The following is a 12,070-nucleotide window of genomic DNA, read 5'->3' as shown; positions in this document are numbered from 1 at the left end:
CTCAATGGTACAGTTGGCTTCTTTCTTAGCTGTCAACCTAAAAGCCTAGCAGCTTTGTTGGCTTGGATGTAGTACCTCTGTTTTGATCCCAGCAAGGCTCTTTCCGCCCTGCCCGTTGGCAGAAGCTCTAATTGTTTTCTCAGCTCTTTTAGTCTTTTGTACAGCGCTGTGCGCTTTGTCCCTTTTGTCCCCGCCATGGCCTGCATCTCCTCACACACCTGGGTCTTTAGTTCCTTTTCCATTGCCCCTCTCTGCATCGATTTCTTGGCCCTGAGTGTTAAAATCTCTCCCTGTATCACAGCCTTAAATGCATCCCAGAGGCCTTCTTGTTAAATCTCATGTTGGGCGTTTATTTTAAAGTACTCGCCTATTTTATTGCCTAGTTCCTCCACCTTTACTGCGTCTTGCAACCTCTCTTGAGGTAAAGTCCACGACCATAGACCCCTGTGCGGTGCCCCCCCTCCCAAGGTCACCCTCATGGGTGTATGGCCCGATATCATGATCGCCCCAAGTTCTGTGTCCCCTACCATCACGCTGACGAGACCCACACACAACTTCTCTAGCTTGGCCACCACTTCTATCAGAACCCCGTCCTGTCCCGTGTTTGGCGGTAAACCGCTGCCAGTCATTCTGTAGCCAACCTGTATCTGTAGGAATAAATACCTTCCCTGTGTGTCTGCTTGAGTACGAATTACCTGTGCTTTGAGAGAGAGTAGTTGAGCCCTACTAGCACCCCAGCTGTTTCCCCCTGAGCATTAGCATTATGTAGATGTGCAAATTATTTAAACCATATAATGGCTCTGTACTGTTTCCGTATATGCGTTTCCTGCAGCATTAGTTTGGCCACGTCTGATCTGCATTTCCACTTTTTTACGCTTTACTGGGGTATTTTGGACCCCCACATTATGTGACCAGATCTTAAGAGCCATATCCTAAATGGATGAAGTCCCCATCTTCCCTGGTGCAGTGTCCCCCCCCTCTCATTCAGCCCTCCCTTCACCCAACTCCCCCTCCACCTAACCCCCTCCCTCCTCTCTCCAACCTTCTCCCCCTCTTCGCCCCAACTGGTCCCCGCCCCCTTTTGCCTCCTAGCCTTCCAGGTCTGAATCGGGGGTCTGAATCGGGGGTCTGAGAGGACAGCCTCCTCGACCCACCCCCACCGGCCTCATCCGTATTTGTACCTAGGATACATATATCCCTGAGTTCCTCCATACCTCCCACCATAATCCAAGTTCTCTACCCCCTCCCCCTGGGCTTTGTTAGGAAAGATTTCTAGTTGTCATTTTTTTGTGAACCCCCAACTTTTTGCTTTTGTCTGACCCTCCTGGCGTGACTTTTACCAGTGGCGCCCAGCCTTATGCTGTACTACGCTGGGCTTTTGCTAATTTTGAAATTGACATGCCCTTCAGACTGTCAGTACTGGGAGCCTTTGTTTCCCTTAGTCTTTCACTTTGTTGCCATTTCTTTATAACTTTTTATCAGTGCACAATGTACCTTCCAGTACAGTGCGCTGGGGTCTCTTTCATTTTTATGGCCCTAGACACCCTCAAAGGATTTTTGGTGAATGTACAAGTGTGCCCAGGCGGAGCTGGTGGCAGCTGTTGCTTTTAAAGCATTTGACTCTTTTCAATGGCCCAAACCGTGTTTGGCCCAGGACAATGGCCACTGCCTAAAATGGACATGCCACGAAGTCCTTTGGCCATTTTGTCTCTTAGCCTTCCCCAGGTTGAGAAGACCCAGGAAATTCCTTAGTTGGTCATACGGACCCCCGCGCAAACCTGAAGGCTTTCACAGGCTTTTTACATGCCTTGTGTGTGCGCACACCCAGGTTGTGGGCTGGACTGTCTAGTGGCAATACACATCCTGGGTGCCAGGATGGCTGGTGTGCTGGGATAACTGGGACCACCGTGGTCCACGTCTGGAATGGTTGAGTAGATCTCCTATTGGTTTCTCTTCATTTTGGCGCAAAGGAGATTTTGGATAAGAGAAGGCACCCTAGACCTATTCCAGTTCGATCCTCTGAGTTTACACCGAACTTAATAAAGGAGCCAAGTATCCTGAACCAAGGAAAAGGATCTGTGGAACTGCTGGTGACCCGCTGGAAGGTTTGGCACCCTGACCCCGCTGGTGTCCTGTCGGAGCCGCCTGTTTCTCACCGACCATAGAAGGCCTGCAAGGGCGCTTCGACCCGTAGTGGGACCAACTACTCTCGGACCTCCTGCCTACCCTGCAAACCAGCCTCTTAGGAAGTTTTCTTGGACCGCCCAGTGAACTGACCAGCTCGTACGGGACCTTTGCTTTGGAATTGCTGCCGTCTCGAGTTTTGACTTCAGACTTTGGGAAACTGTAAGCTCTTGGTAGACGGCACTCTCCTGCCAAATCTCGTACACCTAGCTTTCCTAGGTCTGGAATTAGAAGAGGTTCCCTGAACGCAAGCCTACGTGGTGCCTGTCGCCCTGCTGTGGTGACGGTGTGTGGGTGCCTTGCTGCTGTGCCCTAAGACGACCTTCAGTGGAACTGGCCCAATTCCCTTCCCCAGAAGTGGAGAAAGGCCCACTGTCCCGCCACGGACTGATGTCCCGGAACGCAGCCCCTGAAAGCCAGAGAGACGCGCAACTGCGGGACTCGAACATTCGAGCGAACTGGACTTGACTGGCGAACTTTGGTAAGGACTGCATTGAGGGTCAGTGAGCACAACACTTACCGGTGGCACCTGGCGCATCCATAGACCTTTACGCACGAGTGACCCCCCCAAGGGTCCGTCTCTTTTGTTATTGTAGCCTGCGCTACCATCCGATTCCTGGAAATCGCTCTACCAGCTTGTGGAGACCCTCCTTGAATAGTGGAACCTTATTCTTAATCATCTCACCCACCTTTCTGAGCCATTACAACCACTTGAAGAGACAAGTTTTGTACTAACGCACGCTCGAGCGCTGCTGCGCTAAATGTACTTTTGAGCACAAGGCTCCACACTTCGTAGGGATTGGACTGCCTATTAGTTAGTGTTTGGGTTGCTGAAGAATTGCCTAAAGTATATTTGCACTGTCTGACCCCCCTTCTGTTACAATTTGTGGATCCATACTTGTTTAAATATTGCTTTAGGATAATAGCACTGTATATATATGTTCCCTAGTATTTGGTTGCGTTAGTATTAATATTGCTGTGGTTTCATCTTGTTTGATTTAAAAAGGCTTTAATAAATGTATATGTATTTTTGATATATACACCAGACTCAGTAATTTGTGGAGTTGTTTACTGTGTGCTCATTGGGGTCCTTCGATCACCCTTACCCCTCCTGAGACCTAGTTTTGACTGCCGCCAATGCTACCTAGATTGGTCTGGCTTGTCCAGGTTCAAGAAACTAGGCTGGCCTTCTGAACCTCTGCCCACCAGGTCAGAGTTCAGAAATCAATCTTAACAGGCCTACTGCTTTAGCTTTACCTACACTGCCTTTAACCCCCGACCACCCCATTGTCAACCCATAGTCGCACTCCAAAGCTGCCTTCCGACCGACTTCAAATGCGTCCAAAAAAGGCCTACACAAAAACAGAAAAAACAAAGGAGGAGGCATCGCTATAGCATTCAAAGAACACCTGAAAATAAAAACTGACGAACCGCTCAACATCCTCAACTGCGAAACTATGGTAATAAACCTAACAGCAAGCCCAAAAACCAACATCACATTCATCCTGGTATACAGACCGCCGACATATGATGCAACATTCGTCGATAACTTCATAGAAGCCATCATCAACTTAGCCATCAGCCACGAACACCTAATCATCCTGGGGGACTTCAACATCTGGTTTGAAGACAGCCACGCCAACTCCCAAAACTCACTGATTGAACAACTCGGCACCATGAAACTACGTCAACTAGTCAAAGGAGCAACACACTCGGCAGGACACAACCTAGACGCAATTTTCGTCAAAGAAAAACTCATCACCACGGCACCTCCAATACAAATACTATGGAGCGACCATCTCATTATCCCATTCGTGATCACTCTGCCTACCCAAGCCTACATACAACATCAGAAACTCACAACCACCACCAAAAGAAACTGGAAACGCGCCAAAGAAAGCAACCTATTTGAACAACTGGAATTAACGAAACCCTCAACTACAGAACTAGAGCTAGCTGACCTAGACGGAAAAGCAGAGATACTACACAAATGGATTGCAGATACAATAGACAAGCTCACCCCAGAAAAACCGTTCACCCCATCAAAAAAAAGAGCAATGCAAAATGGTTCACCCCACTATTAAAACGCCATGAAAAAGGAGAACAAAAAGATGGAGTTGGAATGGAGGAAAGAATACAACCCAGGGAAAAACACTGTGCCAGAAACAAATCCGCGCATACAAGAAGGAAATTCAAAAGGCAAAGAGAAGACATTACGATGACGGAATCAACAATGCCACCAACACACAAAAAGAAATGTTTAGCATCATTGAAGAAATGAGAAACCCACCAGGCTGCGATAACACCCCAAGCCCCTCAGAAAAACTATGCAACGACCTGGCAGACAACTTAAAAAAAAAATATATAAAATAAAAAAAAAAGAAATCTATTACATCCGACAAACCATACAAAAGGGACCAACCACAACATACAACCAAACGAACCTAAAACGGAACTACAGCACAAACTTCAAAGCTTTCCTGAAATATCAGCAGAGGCATTCCCAATGCTGGTAAAACGAAGCAAGAAAGCGGGATCACCCATGGACCCCTGTCCCCCAGACATCTACAAATCAATCCTCGCGCAAGGATCGCCAGCAGAACACTACAGAAACCTTCTAAATCTATCACTAGCAACAGGGACTGTACCGAGGATCTTCAATCAGCATACATCAAGCCACGCCTGAAAAACACAAGTGGTGACGTAGATGACCTTTCCAACTACAGGCCGATCTCTAACATCCCATACCCAGCAAATCTTCTAGAAACCTACGTATATAAACTAACCCAAGAACACGTAGAAAAACACCACCTTCTGGACCAAGCTCAAATCTGTTTCAGACCAGCGAGAGGAACGGAAACGGCACTATCCATCCATCTGGGACAACCTCAAAACTAACGCAGACTCAAACACTACCTCCGCCCTTTCTGCTCTACCTCTCCGCAGCCTTTGACACAGTTAGCCACGGCACCCTGACCAAAAGACTAGAAGACAGACATAATGGACACAGCACTACGCTGGACCAAATCATTCCTAGCAGACAGAACAGAAACCGTATGGATCAAACCTTTCAAATCCACTCCACGAGTTAACGACACTGGAGTGCCACAAGGATCCTCCCTATCTCCACTATATTTCAACATCTTTCAGACTCCGGTTATCAGAATCTTCAAAAAATACAACATTACATGTTACAACTACGCAGACGACACTCGGATCATCTACAAAATCAAGGACACTGATGCCGACCATTCAACCCTAATCGACTGTCTAAAAGAAGTCTTCAACTGGATGTGTGCCAACAACCTGAAAATCAACCCAGGAAAGACAGAAATCATGATCGTATCCAAAGACCAAGAGAACGAAACGACCATCCCATGGCCTACGGAAATGGGAAACTCACCAACACCATCGAAGCTAGAAAAAAATCTGGGAGTCCTAATGGACAACACGCTATGCCTAGAACCACAAATAAATGCAACAGTGAAGAAATGCTTTTTCCTCCTCCACACGGCAAGAAGAATTCTACCTGTCCCCTCCTTCACACACACAACACTCACTATCGTTGCCCTAATCATGTCAGAAATCGACTATGCAAACAGCCTCTACCTCGGAATATCAGAATACCTCCTGAAGAAACTGCAACGGATCCAAAATGCAGCAGCAAGACTACTCCTCAAACTATCCAGAAGAGACCACATCACTCCAGCCCTAAAAACACTACACTGGCTCCCAGTAAAACATCACATCACCTTATGTGCATAACGCATAGGGCAATCAGCGGACAAGGAGCAGAATTCCTATAAAAGAAAATAAGTCTACAAACCGAGACCCCTCCGATCAAGCAACAAAATCCGCCTGGAACTCAAACCATACCTTAAGAAAAAACTTGGAGGCACCTCCTTCTACCACTTAGCCGCAAAAACCTGGAACAACATTCCAAAAGAAATGAGAAACACTGAAGATCACCTAAAATTCAGGAAATCACTAAAAACTTGGCTCTTCAACACCACAGGCTAAATCTGAAAACCAAAATGGGAAAAAGGATGACTAAACTGGAAAGGACACGGACAAACCCGAACAGACAGGGAAGCTCCCACGGCACCTAGACGGGTGACACTGGATAGACTAGAAAACAGGCGACGCGCACGGAGACAACCACCCCAGATAATTCCACCAACACTTCCCCCTGCCCCTTAGTTACCGCCAGGTACCACAGTGTTGTGGAATTTGCAAGATATTGGCAATCACCACACTACCTGAGATGTTGACATTGGCAGGTGCACTGGCCACAGGCGGATGAAGGGAGGATAAGGGGAGCTATGAGAGAGCATGCTAGAGGTGGGGACCATAGGAGTAGAGATGGGGACCATAGGAGTAAGGAACCTTGTACGCCAGTCGGACCCAGATCAGGGGAGAATACGCAAGCCGAGCGCCTCAATTCAGGATAGAGACGCAAACTAACCAACCATACTAACAATTTCCCCTTCTGCATACACCCCTCAAACTCCAAACCAAAACCTACAGCACAACAAACCGCAAAGACTTCACTACATTGCAACAACAAAACAAAACCACACATAGACTCGCACAACAGTAGACGACGACTACCGGCCGCAAACACCCCAGGCCCAGCCAACGGACCCACCGGGCTGACGAGTGGTTTTCCATGTCCTCTGCTTGTATCTCCAGGTTATGGGATATCCTTGCTAGCTGCTCCAAGAGTTCACTGTTCTGTCTCGTGTCTTCCGACACCTTGGCCAGGCCATGCTCCATTGTGTCCACTCTGTGTGCCCCAGGTCCTTTATTTCTCCTCTGATCTCCTTTAGGGGGAGCTGTGCAGTTCTTCCCTGATTGATGTAAACTGGTCCCTGGTTCTGCTTCTCGCTGGTTGTCTCTGATGCTTTCTCCCCTCCCTGAGTCCAGAGCTCTCGATCTGCTCTTCTTGGTGCCGGGGGTCTTGCTTTGGACGAGCCGCTGTGCTCCTGCTTTGGATGAGCCGCTGTGCTCCTTCCTTTCTGACCTGCCATCTGGGTGTCTGTGTATCCTTGTTGCCGGTTCCTCCTCAATTGGCCTTCTCCACTCACCACATACCGTCTTCCTGGTGCCTTGAGTTCGGGTACCAGCTCGCTCTCCTGAGACCCAGTATGGTGCTTGTACGGTGGCAGGCTGCTGAGTCGGTTGAGCCCAGGCTCATCTATGCCACTCTTTGCATAAGGGCCCGTTCCTCCGGTATTGCAATAATTGCCACCAGGTCTCCCTTCCTTCAAAGGTGGTCTGGTCCCAATAACTTTGCTTCTTCTCCCAGCTGCTCCTACCTAGGCCTTAGTGCTATGGGCCCAAGGTACCGCAACCCACCAGGCTGCCTGGTTCTCGCTGTAGGGGTGCCGCCAGCCACAGCTATTCCGTGCTCCGCTGCATGACCTGACTTGGCCACTCGCCACAGAGCCGCCAGCTCCTCTGTCTGCAGCTGGGTTGTTCGCCCTATGATAGAGCAGAGTCTGGCCTCCCACAGCCACTTGCTGGGCCGCTTCTGTACTGGGGGTCTGTCTTCACGTTGGTTCCTGCCCGCGCACCCTGGAAAGAGCGTCCACGCTACTCTCTCTAGGGTATCTTATAGGTAGTGCCCGCCCAACGTGGGCAGGTGCTGGGGAATTCGCTCCTCTTCCTCCTGTGACTCATCGACTGGATCATGAGGAAGTAAGGGGACGCGGCTGATGTCATGGGAAGTATGTTTACCAGATTCAGTGAACAGAATAAAAACGTGCACTTTCTGCTCACCGCAGTTGCTCCTCCTCGCTGTTCTTATTTGCCCACCACTGCGGGATCGCCACCGGGCTCAGACCTTGTGGTGGGAGCTCGCCTGCCACTTCACTGCTGTCCTTGGTGTCTTGATTTGCCGGGTGTTCTGGGGGTGGGGGCAATCCTTCCTCATCATTTGTTTGCTTCTATACTGGACCCTATCGTCATCGGGGGACGGGGTGGCGTGTGCTTCCCTTAGCGAGCGAGTCCTGTGTTATGTTGCTAGGCCCAGGGTGGAGCTCAGGGATTTACGTCTTGCACCCTGGTGGCCATCTTGGACAGTCGGTACAACTCCTGGGCGATGCTTGATGATCCAGTAGGGATCTGCCTTGTGTATGCTTCCCGCCCCCCCATTTTCACTTGTTCCGATGGCCCTGTGGAAACTGAAGCATTGCAGGGAGCCAATTTCAATAAGATTGGTTGGGGGTGAACTTGGTTTCCTGTGCTGCTGGATCTGATGTGTCCATCCTGGAAAATACTGTGGAAAGCAGACTTCCTTTTGCAGGGAGCTGGAAGATTCTTCATCCTAACGTTGCCCTGTTGACCCTTAGTATCTGACTTTGTCAGGCTGAGTTATGAGAATAATTTTTTCGGACAAGGTAAAGATTTACTACTGTCTGATCCACAAAGTAATGTATGCTTGTAGATGACATAACCACGTTTGTGGCTAAGTGGACTAATGCATCCACTACAGGGACCTGTATTTGACCTCATGGTCACAGGTACAAATCCCCGCAGGTCCACAGAACCCTTCTTTCTGAGGTCGGTAAAATGAGTACCATTGAGTTGGGTAACCACACCTGTTATCTGTGAATAGTGCAAAGATACCCCTCTGCGTGCGTTCTACAGCTGCACCGATGATGTTAATGCTGCTGCTGTGTGAGGCACATAGTAGACTAATTGGTATTCCCCCTCATGAATGTTTGGAGTCCGTCTTTGGCTAAAGCAGGAGTTGGCATTGGCTCTGTTCAAGGACTACCTAGCAGCCCTCTGTTTTCAAGAGAACCTCTGAGGAAGGGTCGTACTTGGCTATTCCTACTGTTGACCAATTCTTGGAAGGTCTGGTGAATTCCTTTCTACCAACTGCATGGAGCATTCCACAATGTGATCTTACTTGGGCTCCTTTTTGAGTAGTTTATTATTTTTTTCTTTTTTTGTTGACTTGCTTCAGACTCTGACCCTATAGCTCCCTAACGTTCAGGGTACGTCAGTCATTCTTACCTTAAGTGGTTTCTGAAGTCCACTTGCAGCAGAGAATCCACCTTCCAGGTTTCGTTCTTCTTTCTCATCCCTCCCGGGCAGAGGAGAGATTCTGCTGCCTTATCCCTCAGCAAGGTTTAAGAACGTGTGTGTGGACTACAGAAACTCAGCTGATTGGCTCTGCTGGCACTTGAAAGAGGAAGTGCGTTTGAAAGCGGACTATTTCTAGTTGTTTAATTGCCCCTGTCAAAACCTGTTACGAACAGGCTCATGAAAGAAGTGCTGTTTTGATATGGGAGCACGTTGTCGTAGGAGCATGCATACTTCAAGCGTGTGCAGAGGGGGAGGAGTGCCTTGTTGCCAATCTGTTTGACAGCTTCATGACCCAATTTGCTTCCTTTCCCAGAGCATTACTGTCTTGACAGGCTGGCGTTTTGGGGGAGGAGGTGCAAGAATTGGGTGTTTGGTCCTACTGAGCTTCCTTCAGTAGAGTATTTGGGTCCCTCCCCCCCCCCCCCTTCTGACCTTTGCCCTATGGCTATAGGAGTCTTTCAAGAGATTATACTTTTGGAGGAAGGTATCACGTTTGAACAATTTGCTTTTGGTAATGTTTGACTCCATTTTATTTATAATTTTGTGGTGTTGTTTTTACATAAGACAATCAAAGATATCAAATTGTCATAAGTTCACGACAACGTGGAGAAAATGGGAAGGGAAGGATAAGGGGGCAGGTGAGGTAGATTGGTCCAATTGCTATGGCAAAGTATTTGAACTTGAGCACGCCTTATGATCATAGTACCATGGGGCTGGTTGGATCAGAGAACTAGGACTCTAAGGCAGGAAGAAAGACAGCTGGTTTTGGGGGCGGGGGAGAGCGCCGAAGTTGTCCCTACAGTATGTCACCCACAGGAGCAAGGTCCTTGAACTTGGGGCGAGTCGTTTATGGTGGCAGTAATCTTTTCCATCTCCCAGATTTTGAGCCACCATGTATAATGTATGCAGTATTGCTCTGACTCTTAATGGCAGATCCACTGTTGAGATTAGGTCAGAACGAAGGTAAACAGGTGGGTATGGAACCATGTGGCACTTGCGGATTGGCTATCTTGTGTCCATGTGAGTCTGCATCTGGAGGGGTAGTTCTTTAGATGAGGCATCAGTGGGAGTAATGCAGATCATTTCCAGAAGCTAAGTAACTGATTTTTTTCCCCACAGCTTCCTTTCTTTTGGTCTTTTGGGATTTGGACTTGAGATGTTATGAAATGGTTCTGAAATATGGGATAATTCCTCTGCCGCAGTGCGATCATTGCATCCTGCTTCTGGACTTGGCTGCTAAGTGAAAGTGTACTGAATTCTGTCCCTTTGAGATAGTCCTATGCTTGGATTCTGGCATACGGCGTTGGTACCCGGTCTTCTGCTTGGATTCGGGCATAGGGCGCATGTACCCAGTCCTATGCTTGGATTCGGGCATAGGGTGCATGTACCCAGTCCTATGCTTGGATTCTGGCATAGGGCGTTGGTACCCGGCCCAGTGACATCCGTTTTGAGGTTGGTAGCATTCCTTGTGGAATAGCCTGGGTTTTGTGATCCTGTGGTTTTCTAGGGGCTTCTTTGTTGCCGTAGACGCTCTTTGGTGTTCTGTGAAGTGTCCACCATCCTGGCTCTTCAGGATGGCCAGTTGTTTTGACTCTTGGTTCTGTGGGAACACTTTTTGTCTTGGATTCTAGTGTTCGCTAATTGAAATGTGTCCTGTACTCAAGCCCTGTTGGATCTGTGTAACGCTGTGGTGAGGAGGTGTGAAGGGGCCCATAGGAAGCGTCATGGATTCTGACCCTGTAGCATCATCTAGTGTCCAGGATTCTGGCTCTTGGTGCAGTTGTCTGAATTCAGCAACCTCTCTTTTTTTCATTACAGTTACAGCAGTGGCGGTGAAGATGGCTACGTGCGAATCCACAGCTTTGACCCCCAATACTTGGAGTTTGAATTTGAAGCTTGAAGGTCTATTCACTATCTAATTCCCAGCCCCCCCAACATGACTTCTCACTCTGCTTTCAATTTCCTATTTATCTACCAGGATTTCCAAGGACCATCCACTGGCCTGCCACGAGGAGCAGGTGGCAGCGTGGATGAAGTTAATGCGGACACAGGACACACAGTACACCACGTGGCCTTTTTTCCATTTCTACCCCTCCGTCCCACCACCCCCCAATTTGAGGGAGTTTTGTGGGAGCACAGATGTTCTTTTCTCTGATGCCCTAATTCTCGTGTGACCTCACGCTGTGACTCATCGTCTGAATCATGAGGAAGTAAGGCGGATGCGGCTGATATCATGGGAAGTATGGTTACCAGATCCAGTGAACAGAATAAAAACGTGTACTTCTGCTCACCGCAGTTAGTGACCCGGTTATTTGAAACTGGCTAATTGAATGAGTAGCTGTCCAGCGTCTTTTATGCTTGATTTCTTTTGTTTCAACTTGCCTGCTCACCGACTGTGCCCCCTGTAAATGAAATGATTCATGATCAAGTGCGCGTTAGGTCACACACTTCAGCCTGAGCTGTGGGGGGAGTAGTATAAATTGCCATTTTGTTGAAATTTTACATACCACAGTAAAAAAAAGTTACCTTGGATAATGTGTTTTTTGTATAAAAACCTTAAATAAATCGTAAGCTTGAAGATGCGACTGGCATTTGTGCTGGGTCTGTCCTCTGCTGGCGACACAGTGGCCAATGCGATGTCAGTGAGTGCGACATGGCTGCTCTTCGCTGTAGGAAAACACCATTCTGATCATTGTGCACTGGTCGGGCTTCTGCAGGTTTGAACTATGTGAGAAATGTATTGGTATTGTTCAATAGGCCTCTTAGGAAATCCCCGACCCCCACCCATCCT

The 12,070-nt window shown here is 48.3% G+C and overlaps 1 protein-coding gene across 1 annotated transcript in view; it reads left to right on the top strand.

Moving 5' to 3' along the window:
• Window positions 1-11,861, top strand: part of EIF3I (eukaryotic translation initiation factor 3 subunit I) — a 64,235-nt gene extending 52,374 nt beyond the window's left edge. Inside the window, exon 11 of the mRNA XM_069622482.1 lies at window positions 11,098-11,861. Coding sequence (XP_069478583.1) covers window positions 11,098-11,179 — 82 coding nt within the window. The 3' untranslated portion in view covers window positions 11,180-11,861. The remainder of the gene's footprint in view (window positions 1-11,097) is intronic.
• Window positions 11,862-12,070: the final 209 nt, after the last annotated feature.

This window comes from Ambystoma mexicanum, chromosome 11 (genome assembly GCF_040938575.1).
Source record: "Ambystoma mexicanum isolate Mex_15411 chromosome 11, UKY_AmexF1_1, whole genome shotgun sequence".
NCBI lineage: Eukaryota > Metazoa > Chordata > Amphibia > Caudata > Ambystomatidae > Ambystoma > Ambystoma mexicanum.
The sequence above is the reverse complement of the archived record's forward strand: the minus strand, read 5'-3'. Positions and strand labels throughout refer to the sequence as shown.